Source organism: Mirounga angustirostris, unplaced genomic scaffold (genome assembly GCF_029215605.1).
Source record: "Mirounga angustirostris isolate CCGP_5_RB_7025 unplaced genomic scaffold, mMirAng1.0.hap1 SCAF_2, whole genome shotgun sequence".
Classification (NCBI taxonomy): Eukaryota; Metazoa; Chordata; class Mammalia; order Carnivora; family Phocidae; genus Mirounga; species Mirounga angustirostris.
The window spans coordinates 166743888-166759675 of NW_026991710.1; the positions used below are offsets into that span (position 1 = coordinate 166743888).

The 15788-nt window shown below is 35.8% G+C and overlaps 1 protein-coding gene across 1 annotated transcript in view; it reads right to left on the reverse strand.

The window, feature by feature from the left end:
• Positions 1-15788, reverse strand: part of LOC123840951 (disintegrin and metalloproteinase domain-containing protein 32-like) — a 193785-nt gene continuing 177997 nt past the window's right edge. The window contains exons 21-24 of the mRNA XM_064585520.1: positions 7064-7102; positions 3410-3448; positions 968-1006; positions 1-205 (exon numbers count right to left, since the gene is read on the reverse strand). Of these exons, the coding sequence (XP_064441590.1) occupies positions 199-205; positions 968-1006; positions 3410-3448; positions 7064-7102 (124 nt within the window). The 3' untranslated portion in view covers positions 1-198. The remainder of the gene's footprint in view (positions 206-967; positions 1007-3409; positions 3449-7063; positions 7103-15788) is intronic.

Sequence of the window (15788 nt, forward strand, 5' to 3'; positions counted from 1 at the left end):
TTGAGCTGAGCTATCTTCAGTTAAGGGCCCTGAAATGACAGAACTGAAGCCTCAGGGGTAGAGGAAGAAATACAGATGCACATGCAAATAGTTCCACACTTGGTTTATTGTTTCCTTTGACTGTGACCAAGGGAGGAAAGGTGGAATTCTCATTTCAGTGAGACACTCTGTAATATCCATTGTCCTCTGAAGGAATTATTAGTTACTATGGAAAAGAAAAAAGACACATTTTTAAGGTACTGAGAGCAAATAAATTCCCTTCCACTGCCAAATATACAAACAACTGAGGGTACTGCCAAGCAAAAATTCATACGTCAGAAAAAAGGATTCTACAAAAACTTTTTGCAATTTGCTTGTGAAATTATTTGGCTGTGAGTAATGTTTATGCTACAATTTTCTGAGATTTCTGGGGAAGCATCGTATTTAATCAGAAGTATTTGCAAATGAGAAAATCTTACATTTTTCTACATATAATTAAATGTTTATGAATGTAACAGTTAAGAGTTTGCATTTTTTTGGGTAATTGAAACATATTATTAATTTTATTTTTTCCATATCTTGGAGCCAATCTGTTTGGTTTTGCATGTTGTAAACAGTGTTTTGTTTTTGGCAGTTGGAAACTCATAGGCCTTAAATATTATGTCTACAATGCATAATGGATAAAGTGGCCCTGATTATGAATTTATTTTATAGACTAATTTACATATGTTATATCTTATTGGATTCAAACTCTTTAATTCCAGTCTATCCACAAGAGCAAGTTCCAACTTTACTAAACTGAAGAAAAAAGACTAAGTGAATAAATACTCATTAATTAGTAAGATTAGTAAAGATTAATATGTTTTTTCTGATATAGTACTTTACTAATTCTTCTACCTAATAAATACCTAGGAATTAATTAGAGATTATGAATTTCATTTCAATTTTAAACATACTTATTTTAAGAGACAGCTCCTAATGTACTTACCTACTGATATGTGTTTGGGTGCTTTCCTGTGATTTGGATCTAGGTAAATAAGGAAATAATACTTTTATTTTGATAAAATACAATCTGATAAAGTTATTTTTTTATTTTTAAGGGAAGTTTCTTCCTCTTTCCTTTCAAAAGAATGGTAAGAAAGAAATATCTACCAAATGTCTATATTTATACTATTTATTACCAAAGTCAAAATCAAATTCTTGGGACTCTTTTCTAATTTTTATACCTATAGATTTTACTCTAATCCTCTAATACCAAAAGAATTAGAGAAAAAAAATAAATTGAAGACAAATTAAGTGAGGTTTATTGACAGAGAAAATAATATAGATGGTAAGATTAGTGAGATAATTCACTGATGAGTGATACAATTTTACTCTTCCCTTCCTTTCCTTACCTCTGCTATTTTATATCTTCAGAACTTAAAGTAGATTTTTCCTACTACTCTATGAAACACACTTTTTAAATATATGGTTGACCCTTGAACAACATAGAGGTTAAGATTGCCAACCCCCACACAGTCAAAATCCACGTGTAACACTTTGACTCCCCCAAAATTTAATTACTTAATAGTATACTGTTGACTGGAAGCTTTACTGATAATATAAACAGTCGATTAACACATATCTTATATTTTATATGTATTATATACTGTATTCTTACAATTAAGCTGGAGAAAAGAAAAGTTATTAAGAAAGTAATAAAGAAAATACATTTATAGTACTGTACTATATTTATTTAAAAAATCCATTTTAAGTGGATCTGCACAGTTCACATCCATGTTGTTCAAAGGTTAACTCTATTTAGTTCTCCCCCAAGCCAATTAAGAGATCTAGACTTGTGAGTCTACTGACATGCCCAACCCATTAGATATCCATCATTTAAAAAAAAATTCTTATTTTGGTAATGTTATAACCCAAAGAGTTGGTTCTACCAACATCTCCCACCAGTTTTCCAATTGAAAAAAAAATACTTAAAATAAAAGTTTAAAAAGAACTGGAGAAAAAAATCTAATAGGTGCTATAATAATAAAAGCACAGCAACTATGCCTAGTTTATTAAATTTAAATGAAAGAACAATTCAAGGATGTTTTTCTGGTATATGATAAACACAAACTCGACTAATGGATTAACATTCCAAATTAAATTCTTCAAATGCAATATATAATGTCCTATGAATGATGTCCTTGACTATCATTCAAGGACATCACCAGTGACAATCACCAGTTGAACACGACTTCTAGAAGAGGATGATTATGTGAATCCCATATTCTATAATGAGAGAGGGGACTCTAATTGGAGTAGTTATAATATTAATTGTGTGTGTGAAGTTCAAGAATGATCACTCATTCATTAAACAAGTACTTATTACACATGTACTCTGCTAGGTGCTAACCCTAAATTGGTTAGCAAAATATACATGGCCATTACCCTCAAGTGATTTCAGAGTATATAGGGAAAGTAATACTTCTAGGTAAGCAAAAGGTTGGAAGAATTACAGTGTTTGAGCATTATATCACAAATATCCCTTGACAGGGAATTGAGATAATAAAGAAAATCAGCTTTTTTTTTTTTTCATAATTAGTTGGGAGAATGTAATTAACATCTATAAGGGGTTATGATGTTAGAAGACATCCAAAAATAACAGAGAGAATAAAAGATGTAGAAATTCCATAGCTTCCCTAATGAAGAAGTGACTTCATCAGAAAAGATAGAAACTATAAATGTGGTGTAGCCTGAAAATTTAACCTGTGGCTATAAAGGATATTCTGGAAAACTAGTGGATTGAAATTAACTAAAGAAGACACTTCAAGGAAAAACATCAGACCTTACAAGAAAACTAAAACTCTATTAAGGGAGAAAGAAAGAAGAGCAGACCAGTAAGTATTTGATGACTTCAGAGGGATCACAAGGCCACAACAGTGGAGCAAGGGAAACTAAAAACTTAAGAAAAATTCATAGAAACTTTGTTAACACAACTGTGGGCTGTTGAGGGGCTATGAAAAGCAAAGAATTTTACTGTGTTTATGATACCATCTCTTTGATAAACTCCTCCTAAGTGGAGTTTACTCAGTTGTTTATATTGAGGTTGTGGATGCAAATGTAATCTGAACAAAAAAATATTTCCCTTTGTGTATCTCGTCATAAAGAATGTAAAAATGCTCTGCTTATAAGTTAGTTCCACAAAATAATTATAGATATCTTGTCTCATTAGATCTAACTAGTTTTTCCTATGTATCAAAAGAGTAGGCAACCAATAAAAACTTAGTCAACTGAAGAAAAAAGACTCATTCCTAGAATGGAAAATATTAATAAATTGTCTTTAGGGTTTTATCAATTGTGGCTGCTCAAAAATTATTAAGCAATTATTTATTTGTTCATTCTTATTTTCAAGGTATACTTATTTATGAGAAACACTTCCTAAATTGCTTACCTGCTGGTATATGTTTGAGCACTACTTTCTGACCTCGATCTAAATAAAAATAAAAGATAAAAGTAATGTCTAACAGTTATATTAAGAAACTTGCCTACATTAAGAATGAAGATCAGGCCATTTTACACCAAAACTAACCCTTTTAATACTTGGGACATGCAAAAAAGTAATATTTTTATTTACCCAACACCAAGTGCAACATATACTGCAAAATTTAAATTCTCCAGTGAGGAAAATATCTAGGTAGCTTTTTTTTCTTTATCACTTCTAAGCACAATATATAAGTTTGATGATGAATGCCTGAATTTGGCTGTCAGGCTCCAAGCTAGCTTTTTAAATTCATTGATACGTAAACTGCCACATTTTGCAAATTAAAACACATTTATTTACTTCTGAGCAATCTATCAGAGTGAAATGACAGGAAAAACTTCCCCTTTCTATTCCATAAGTAAAGCTTTTCCTTTCCATTCCACAGAAAAGCTGAAGAAAATAACACAAAAATCTAATACCCAATGGAGCTTGACAGCCAGAGGGCTTTTCCTTCTGTCAGTAAAAAATGAAGAAACTAGAAGTTCAGAGGGAAAACAGGAGCAAAAGCTGAATGACTACAAGGAAATATGAATTACTCACACCCTAATAGACATGGTTTTACTAACCCTAGCTTGGAAGGAGTTGAAGCAGATATTTAGATGTTAGAAAGCTAAAACAAACCCCAGGACTAGTAGTCCTAAGTGGCGATAATAAAAGTTATGGCTACTGGAAATGCAACAGGTAAGTTGTCTTAACCATGTGGATGGAAAAAGATCACCTAGAGATGTAAAACCTCAGGCCTGCACTATGTATAGGCACAGGACCTCAATTCCTTAATTCTACTACCCACGAATTTGAACCAGTTAAGTATAGAAAATACTGAAACATTCATGCTTCAAGGCAAATCTAAAACATTCCCCTCATCCTAATGTATGCCTACAACTCAGAGCATGCAGAATTCCCATGAGACCAATCATCGTTCCTGGTGATGACATTGCTTACAAGTCTAAATTATAAACTACTGTGTAAAAAAGGAAATGGAAATCAAAATGAGAAAATAGGTTCAAGAATAAATAGTGAACAAAGTAATTGATAAATATGTTGTTAAATCCTATTAAATATTTAATTAATATAATATTATTTTTATATATTATTAATATAATAACAATAACAATGGCTAATGTGTACCTAATGTGTAGGTAAAGAACCTAGAAGTTAAAAGCCAAATGACAATATGTGAGAGATTAATAATTGAATTTTGCTATTAAATGATCTAAAATCCTTCTGTTGTTTAGGAAAAGACTGGAAATATTAATTGAATTGAGATATTCAAAAATTAATTATGCTTAAGTGGCATTAATATAACCATATTGAGATTCACTCCTCTCTACATTCCTTGACTTCAACAGCCTTTCCCACTAACTTTCCACCAGATAAAGATCATTCCAAAAAATAAATGACCAGAAAATTTATAGTGTGGATGCTATGTTAGTAAAGCACAGCAATAGTATCAAGTGATGGGCGCCTGGGTGGCTCAGTCGTTAAGCGTCTGCCTTCGGCTCAGGTCATGATCCCGGGGTCCTGGGATCGAGTCCCACATCGGGCTCCCTGCTCGGCGGGAAGCCTGCTTCTCCCTCTCCCACTCCCCCTGCTTGTGTTCCTGCTCTCGCTGTATCTCTCTCTGTCAAATAAATAAATAAAAAATCTTTAAAAAAAAAAATAGTATCAAGTGACATTATTAAAACTTAAGTGAAAAATTATCCTAGTACACATCAAGCCAAAAGGCTAGACCAGTGGATTAACATCCCAAATTATACTACAGCTAACTGAAATGTCCATTTTCCTATAATTAATGCTATCATTCCTCACTCAGTGTAGGCGAATAATGATCCTAGAAGAGATGAATTATGTTAGCAAGCTTTTAGGATGAGACATATGAGAGAAGTAGAAATGAGAGCAGTTATTTTTTTTTAAGATTTTATTTATTTGACAGAGAGAGAGAGAGTACAAGTAGGCACGGTGGCAGGCAGAGGGAGAGGGAGAAGCAGGCTCCCCATGGAGCAGGGAGCCCGACATGGGGCTTGATCCCAGGACCCAGCCCAAGGCAGCCGCTTAACCAACTGAGCCACCCAGGCTCCCTGAAATGAGAGCAATTATAACATTATAGAAATATGGATGTGTATATGGATGTCTATGTACTTTGTAAATTTTTTCTGTTTGTGTGCATGTGTGCCCTTGGAAGGGGGGATTAAAAGTAATTCATTCATTCATTCATTCATTCATTCATTCATTCATTCATTCAGCAAATATTTATTGAGCACTTACCATAAGCCAAGAACTCTACTACATGCTGGCTATACAATGCTGAGCAAGATAAACATGGCTTTTATTTTCTAAGATAACAGTATAATAACACATGTCCAAGATGAGGAAAAGTAACTGAGACTTGCTGTGCTTGAGTACCATATGATAATTCCCTGACACAGAGAGGACATATTATTATTATTATTATTATTATTATTATTAAATGAAAATCAATTTTTTAGTTTGGTCATAATAACTCATGACTTCAAAGTGTCACTATAAAGAGAAGGTCATAATAATAAAGAAGAGATAAAGGATAAGAAAGGGAGGCATTCTCCTTGAAGAAGAAACCCTCTTCTAGAATAAGACAAATTATACAACCATGTTGTGCAGCCTAGAAAATTTACTCTATAGATTTGGAAGTGTTTTAGGCTAGCAATGGACTTTGAAGAACATATAAGGAATAACACCAGCTGCCTATATAAGTAAATAAATACTTAAGTCAGAGAGAGAAGAGTGAATACTCCTAAACAGTTTATATCTGCAGAAAGACCCCAAACCCAAAAATGATAGATGTGGAAACTAAAGACTTACAGTTTTATTATATGGAAATATCCACCTTTCAGGAAATGGACAGAAATCTAATTAAAACTATTTTGTGATACTGAGAGGCTATGGAAGATGTAGAATTATTGTTTCTTTATGATGTTTCTCTTCAGCAAACTTTTCTTAAGTGACCAGGGTAAGTGTTCACTCAGTTGTTCATGAGCACACATATGGAATTTCTAGTTGTAAAATCTCCAAATATAGAAGTAAGTTTCTCGGGCGCCTGGGTGGCTCAGTTGGTTAAGCGACTGCCTTCGGCTCAGGTCATGATCCTGGAGTCCCTGGATCGAGTCCCGCATCGGGCTCCCTGCTCGACGGGGAGTCTGCTTCTCCCTCTGACCCTCCCCCCTCTCATGCTCTCTCTCATTCTCTCTCTCAAATAAATAAATAAAATCTTTAAAAAAAAAAAAAAAAAAAAAAAAAAAAAAAAAAAAGAAGTAAGTTTCTCCACTTACGAGTTAGCTCTGTAACCATTTCACCAATCATTTATTCGTTTCCGAAAAATAAACTCCCAACATACATTAACAAACTGAAGTAAAGAAGACATTGATTTTTTTATACAAATAGTCATTAGTTACTAGATTATTTTTCCGTGTAGTACCTTACCAATTGTTACTGCTCAATTAATACCTAGCAATTTATTGTTGATTGTCAATTTGTTCATCTTATTTTTAACACATACTTATTTTAAGAAATACGTCCTAATTTACTTACCTGACTATATCTGTTTGGCTGCTGCTTTCCGATCTGGATCTAAAGGAGAGTGAAAATAATGCTTCCAGGTTAATACTAAAAAAAATTTGCCTCCCTAACAAATGAGTGTTAGACTATTTTGTGACCTGCATTAACTCTTTTATACCACCAATTACCACTAATGAATAATTTTAAAAGACTACTAAATTAGGGTATGCAAATAAATAATATCCTCATTTACACATGTACCATGTCCATAAGGAATATAAATTTCAAATCCCCAATAGGGAAAGGAACAAGAAAACAGATTAGTTTTTCTCCTTACTACTTCCCAGCATAGAATATATGCTTGATTTTGAATGCCTGATTCTGGCCTTTAAATGCTTTACCCACTGATAAATTACAGGTCATGAGTTAAAACCCTCACTGACTTCTGGACAATCAGGCAGACTGGGCTGACAGGGCAGTTTTCCCCTTCTATTCCACACAGAGAAATAATGGGGGAAAAGAGAAACACACAAAATACTAACCAAAATTTAAGAGAAGAAAGGGAAATTTCCAATGATAGTTTTAAAAAGAGAGAAAATTAAAAACATGAAAGGTAAATAGGAACTAAAGCTGAGTGAGTGACTCTCCAGAACTATGTGAAGTAGTCATCCACATTAGCCTATAAGGAGTTGAGACCTCCTGGAAAAGTGGAACTGACTTCCTCTCTAAACTTGGAAGCAATGAAAGGAGGATAGTGAAAGCTGTTACCATTAGTCTTTGAGATGCAGCAGGGAAATTGCTTCAGAAGTGTAGATGGAAAAGGATCGCCTAGAGACACAGAAACTCTAAGTGCTTAAAATGGTTTAGGGATGTGGATGTAAAAAATATCACATAGAGAAACAGGAACCTCAAGCCTTACCAACTTTAAGTTAGGATACCAGGACATGCTTCCTATGAATTTTAGATCTCCAGGTGTAACAAGTGTAAAAATTTATGACTTAGTAGGGTAATACACGAAATAATCTCCACAAGGAAGATTTTACAAAGCAGGACACACAGAAATCTCAGAAGATAATCGTCACTGCTTAAGGTGGCCTTATAATCAAAGAAAAAAGCCAATAAGCGTTAATGTCCACAGCTAGAGAAAAGTAAAGAATTCATACATGAAAAATTATAGACAACAAATAAACTTTAAAAAAGGATGTTTAGGATTTCCATAGAGACCAATAAAGGAGCAGAATCCATTAAACAAGAAATGAAAGAATGGGAAAAAAAAGAAAAAGAATTGCTGATTTTTAAATTGTTTAGGGAAATCACCCAGGACACTTGATAAACAGAAATGTAATAAAATATAAAAAGACCAGTTAACAGTTGGGCATCTGCCTTCAGCTCAGGTAATGATCTCAGGATCCTGGGATCGAGCCCCACATTGTGCTCCCTGCTCAGCTGCACTCCCTGCTCAGTGGGGATGTCAGGTTCCCTGCTCAGCTGGGGGCCTGCTTCTCCCTCTTCCTCTGCCTGCCGCTCCACCTCCTTGTGTGCTCTCTCTCTATCAAATAAATAAATAAAATTTTAAAAAATAATAAAAAAATTAAAAGACCAGTTAAGAAACATGAAGGAATTCTGACACAGAGGATTTAGAATGAGGGAGGTTCAATATATGAAAAGAAAACATCTAGGACTTTTCCAAAATAGAAGAAAGTTGAGTCTTCTCACTGAAATAAAATACTGAGTCTGGTTCATGAGTTAAAAAAAAAAATCTCTACCAGAATATATTATAATGAAATAATAACTCTAGGGTCAAGAAAAAAACACAGAAGCTTTGTTAGGCAGAATTCCAGAGATTGCTTCCTAAGATCTCCATTCCTTGGTTATTCAAACACCCTTCTGAGTACTTAAAAGGTTTTGCAAGTGTAATTACAGCTCCAAATAAATTGATCTTAAAATACAAAGATTATTTTGGTTGGCCTGACCCAGTCAGGTGAGCCTTCAAAAGTAGAGTAGTCTGGTGCTGGCCAAAAAGGAAGTAAGAGGAAGTCAAAGCCTAAGGAAGACCTGAATGCCCTTTTTTCTTTGAAAATGAAGGGAAGCACATGAGAAACAATGCAGACAGGCTCTGGGAGTAGGAAGGGGCCCCTAGCAGACAGCTCAGACCCATAGATGCAAGAAATTAGATTCTGCTTACAACCTGAATGAGCTAGGAACATAGCCTGGCCTTCAGGCTTTCTGGTCAGGCTTGTGACAACCCAGCCAAATCCACATGATTTCTTTTATTTATTTATTTATTTATTTATTTATTTATTTATTTATTTATTTATTTATTTATTTTAAGATTTTATCTATTTATTCAGAGAGAGAAAGGGAGAGCACCTGCGTGCATGCGCAAGTAGGCGGAAGAGCAGAGGGAGAGAAAAAGAATCTCAGGCAGACTCCCTACTGAGCGCAGAGCCCAACCCAGGGCTTGATCACGACCCTGAGATCATGACCTGAGCTAAAATTAAGAGTCCAACGCTTTATTGAGTCACCCATGCACCCCATCCACTTGGATTTCTAATTTATAGATCTTTGACAGAATAAATGAATATTATTTTAAGTCACTAAGTGTGTGGTAATATGTTATGCAGTAATAGAAATACAAAGCCTACCACAGATAAAACTCTTATTAACCATTAAAGAATAAATGAATAAACACACTAACAGAAGATTTATCATCATCATTAATAAATGCCAGACTACACTGACATACTTTCCAATAGCTGAGGCAAAATAAACTCTCAATTAGAAGTCCACACTATATAGACTCGCATTCAACAGTGAAAATAAAATAAAGACAATTTCGGGTGGATAAGATAAACAGCTTACTAAACAGAGACTCACTGATGGAAATTCTGAGAGATATACTTCCCCAAAAGGGAGATTGAACATAAAAAGATGGAGCGAAAAAAGAATAGTGAGCAAATAAAGTGGTAAATATGTAGTGAAATCCTAGTATGTTTTGACTAAATACAATAATGACAATGATAATGATGACTTGTTTACAGCAGGTTAAAATTCAGGAGTAATTAAATACCGAATAATAATAATATGAAGAGTGAAGAAAAGAGTATAGGAATAAATTGGCGAAGATCAATATGTTGTTAGAAACTGTAAGTGTTCATTATATCTGAAATTGTAAAATTAACATTGAATTTTAATAATTAAATAACAATATAATAAATCAATCATTAAAAAATATCACTAAAAGAATATAACTAGAACATATAATGACCAAATTAATAGAAAGAAAGAAAAAACAATGAAAGTACAATTGATGTAACAGACTACAAGAAAGTAGAAAAATAAAATATGGGCAAAGTATGATAAATAGAATAGAAAAAATAAATAAAATGATAGAATTTAGTCTAAATATATCAGCAAACATTTAAGTATACAACCATATTAAATTCAACTTTGAGAAACTGGAGATTATATATTTTTAACTTCCATTGGCAGGTTATTTTTAAGAAACCAACTTAAATAAAAGATGGAAAGTAAAAGAATTGGGGGCGGAGAAAGATGGCTGAGGAGTAGGAGACCTGGATTTCGTCTGGTCCCAGGAATTCAGCTGGATAGGGATCAAACCATCCTGAACACCTACAAACTCAACAGGAGATCGAAGAAAAGAATAGCAGCAACTCTCTGAACAGAAAAGCAGCCACTTACTGGAAGGTAGGACGAGCAGAGAAGTGAATCCGAGGTGCTATTCGGGAGGATAGGTGGCGGGGGAGGGGGTCTCCATCATCCGCTTCTGGCGAGTGATAGAGCCGTGGAGCACAAAATCGGAACTTTCAGAAGTTGGCTCCGCAGAGGGCGTCACTCCAGTGGCTAAGTGGGGGGTGGAACCCTCACGGGACAGTGTGGTCTCAGGACCCTCAGGGTCACAGAGCGGGGGTGCCTGAGTGTGGCAGAGCTCCCAGGTATCAGAGCAGGGAAGCCGGCTGCAGAGACGGAGCAGAGGCACTGGCTCTCAGCTCAGGGTTGCCATAAACCGTGATCCGCGGCACAGTCGGGCCACTGTTCCTCCAGCAGGGACCCAACAAGTGGCAGATCCAGGGAGACTCCCCTTCCTCCCCCGGGAGGAGCCGCGCGGGAGTGCACCGCAGGGATCTGCTGGATTTGGAGACTCCACACGAGGTCAGGTGCCAGAGATAGAAATGCTCGGTCACAGGCCGGGTGAGCACGGAGTGTGGCTGGAGACTGGGAAGATGAGAGTGACTGACTGCTTTACTCTGGGGGCTCACTGAGGAGCAGGGCCCCAAGTTCTCAGCTCCTCTGGGGCAGAGATTGGGAGGCCGCCATTTTCACTATCGTCCTCCAAAGCCGTACCAAAAGCTTGCAGGGAACAAAAGCTCCCGAGAACAAACCCGAGCAGATGACTTAGCCTGGACCAGCAAGGGCAGGGCAATTCCACCTCTGGCAAGACATTTGGGAACCACGGCAACAGGCCCCTCCCCAGAAGATCAGCGAGAACAGCCAGCCAAGACCAAGTTTACTGATCAATGAGAACTGCAGAACTCAAGCTAGGGGAATACTGCACATAGAATCCATGGCTTTTTTACCATGATTCTTTAGTCTTTCAAACTTAATTTTTTTTTTTGAAATTTTCTTTTTCCCTTTTCCAACCAACATCTTATGAATCCCTTTTATAAAAAACATTTTTATTTTTCATTTTTAGAGTCGTATTCTATCCCTTCATAGTAGTTACCCTTATTTTTGGCATATATATATAAGTTGCTCCTTTTTAAAATTTTGAGATACAGTTTCTTCTAACAGGTCAAAATATACTTTAAATCTCTAGTGTATTGTTTGTTCTACTCTCCTGCCTAATCACATTCTCCCCCGCCCTTTATTTTTAAATCCTCTTCTTTCTTTTTTCAAACAACTTCTTATCAATTCCTTTTATAAAATTTTTTATAATTTTCATCTTTACAGTCATATTCCATCCCTTCATTGTATCAACCCTTATTTTTGTACATATATAAGTTTTTCTATCTTTAAAATTTTGGGAGGCACTTTCTTCTAACAGACCAAAATACACCCAAAATCTAGTGTGTGGCACTGATCTATGCACCAGCCTGATCATATTTAATCATATTCTGGGTTTTTTGTTTTGTTCTGGATTTTTTTTTTTGTTTTTATCTTTTTCTTTTCCTTTTCTTTTCTTTTCTTTTTTCCTTCTTTCCCTTTCTTTTTCCCCAGCTTCAGGTCTTTTCTGATTTGTTTAGAGTATATTTTCTGGGGACGTTGTTACCCTGTTAGCATTTTGTTCTCTCATTCATCTATTCTCCTCTGGACAAAATGACAAGATGGAAAAAATCACCTCAACAAAAAGAATAAGAGGTAGTACCGACTGTCAGGGACCTACTCAATATGGACATTAGTACAATGTCAGATCTAGAGTTCAGAATCATCACTTTAAAGATACTAGCTGGGCTTGAAAAAAGCATGGAAGTTATCAGAGAAACCTTTCTGGAGAAATAAAGGAACTAAAATCTAACAAAGTCAAAATCAAAAAGGCTATTAATGAGGTGCAATAAAAAATGGGGGTGCTAACTGCTAGGATAAATGAGGCAGAAGAGAGAATCAGTAATATAGAAGACCAAATGATGGAGAATAAAGAAGTTGAGAAAAAGAGAGATAAACAACTACTGTATCATGAGGGCAGAATTCGAGAGATAAGCAATACCATAAAATGAAACATTAGAATAATTGGGATCCCAGAAGAAGAAGAAAGAGAGAGAGAGGCAGAAGGTATATTGGAGCAAATTATAGCAGAGAACTTATCCCCAATTTGGGGAAGGAAACAGACATCAAAACCCAGGAGGCACAGAGAACCCCTCTAAAAATCAGTAAAAATAGGTCAACACCCCAACATCTAATAGTAAAACTTACGAGTCTCAGAGACAAAGAGAAAATCCTGAAAACAGCTCGGGAGAAGAGATCGGTAACCTACAAGGGTAGAAACATTAGATTGGCAACAGACTTATCCATAGAGACCTGGCAGGCCAGAAAGGACTGGCACGATATCTTCAGAGCACTAAACGAGAAAAATATGCAGCCAAGAATACTCTATCCAGCTAGGCTGTCATTGAAAATTGAAGGAGAGATAAAAAGCTTCCAGGACAAACAAAAACTAAAGGAATTTGCAAACACGAAACCAGACCTACAAGAAATATTGAAAGGGGTCCTCTAAGCAAAGAGAGAGCCTAAAAGTAACATAGACCGGAAAGGAACACAGACAATATACAGTAACAGTCACCTTACAGGCAATACAATGGCACTAAATTCATATTTTTCAATAGTTACCCTGAACATAGATGGGCTAAATGCCACAATCAAAAGATACAGGCTATCAGATTGGATTAAAAAATAAGACCTATCAATATGCTGTCTGCAAAAGACTCATTTTAGACCCAAACACACTCCCAGATTGAATGTGAGGGGCTGGAAAACCATTTACCATGCTAATGGACACCGAAAGAAAGCTGGGGTGGCAATCCTTATATCAGACAAATTAGATTTTAAACCAAAGACTGTAATAAGAGATGAGGAAGGACACTATATCCTACTTAAAGGGTCTATCCAACAAGAAGATCTAACAACTGTAAATATCTATGCTCCTAACATGGGAGTAGCCAATTATATATGGCATTAATAACAAAAGCAAAGAAACACATCAACAACAATACAATAATAGTGGGGGACTTTAACACCACCCTCATTGAAATGGACAGATCATCTAAGCAAAAGATCAACAAGGAAATAAAGACTTTAAATGACATACTGGACCAAATGGACTTCACAGACATATTCAGATCATTCCATCCCAAAGCAACGGAATACACATTCTTCTCTAGTGCCCATGGAACATTCTCCAGAATAGATCACATCCTAGTCACAAATCAGGTCTCAACCAGTACCAAAAGATTGGGATTATTCCCTGCATATTTTCAAACCACAATGCTTTGAAACTAGAACTCAATCACAAGAGGAAAGTCAGAAAGAACTCAAATACATGGAGGCTAAAGAGCATCCTACTAAAGAATGAATGGGTCAACCAGGAAATTAAAGAAGAATTTAAAAAATTCATGGAAACCAATGAAAATAAAAATACAACTGTTCAAAATCTCTGGGACGCAGCAAAGGCAGTCCTAAGAGGAAAGCATATAGCAACACAAGCCTTTCTCAAGAAACAAGAAAGGTCTCAAGTACACAACCTAACCCTACACCTAAAGGAGCTGGAGAAAGAACAGCAAATAAAGCCTAAACCCAGCAGGAGAACAGAAATAATAAAGATCAGAGCAGAAATCAATGAAATAGAAACCAAAAGAACAGTAGAACAGACCAATGAAACTAGGAGATGGTTCTTTGAAAGAATTAACAAGATTGATAAACCCCTGGCCAGACTTATCAAAAAGAAAAGAGAAATGACCCAAATCAACAAAATCATGAATGAAAGAGGAGAGATCACAACCAACACCAAAGAAATACAAACAATTATAAGAACATATGATGAGCAACTCTATAGCAGCAAATTAGATAACCTGGAAGAAATGGATGCATTCCTAGAGATGTATCAACTACCAAAACTGAACCAGGAAGAAATAGAAAACCTGAACAGACCTATAACCACTAAGGAAATGGAAGCAGTCATCAAAAATCTCCCAACGAACAAAAGCCCAGGGCCAGATGGCTTCCCAGGGGAATTCTACCAAACATTTCAAGAAGAATTAATACCTATTCTTCTGAAACTGTTCCAAAAAATAGAAATGGAAGGAAAACTTCCAAACTCGTTTTATGAGGCCAGCATTACCTTGATCCCGAAACCAGACAAAGACCCCATCCAAAAGGAGAATTACACACCAATATCCCTGATGAACATGGATGCAAAATTCTCACCAAAACACTAGCCAATAGGATCCAACAGTACATTAAAAGGATTATTCAGCATGACCAAATGGGATTTATCCCTGGGCTGCAAGGTTGGTTCAACATCCACAAATCAATCAACGTGATACAATACATTAACAAAAGAAAGAACAAGAATCATATGATCCTCTCAATAGATGCAGAAAAAGCATTTGACAAAATACAGCATCCTTTCTTGATCAAAACTCTTCAGAGTATAGGGATAGAGGGTACGTACCTCAATATCATAAAAGCCATCTATAAAAAACCTACAATGAATATCATTCTCAATGGGGAAAAACTGAGAGCTTTGCCCCTAAGGTCAGGAACATTGCAGGGATGCCCACTATCACCATTGCTATTCAACATAGTATTAGAAGTCCTAGCCACAGCAATCAGGCAACAAAAAAATAAAAGGCATCCAAATTGGCAAAGAAGAAGTCAAACTCTCACTCTTTGCAGATGATATGATACTTTATGTGGAAAACCCAAAAGACTCCACCCCAAAAGTGCTAGACTCATACAGGAATTCAGTAAAGTGGCAGGATATAAAATCAATGCACAGAAATCAGTGGCATTCCTATACACCAACAACAAGACCGAAGAAAGAGAAATTAAGGAGTCGATCCCATTTACAATTGCACCCAAAACCATATGATACCTATGAATAAATCTCACCAAAGAGGCAAAGGATCCGTACTCAGAAAAGTATAAAATACTCATGAAAGAATTTGAGGAGACACAAAGAAATGGAAAAATGCTCCATGCTCATGGATGGGAAGATCAAATATTGTGAACAGGTCAATGCTAC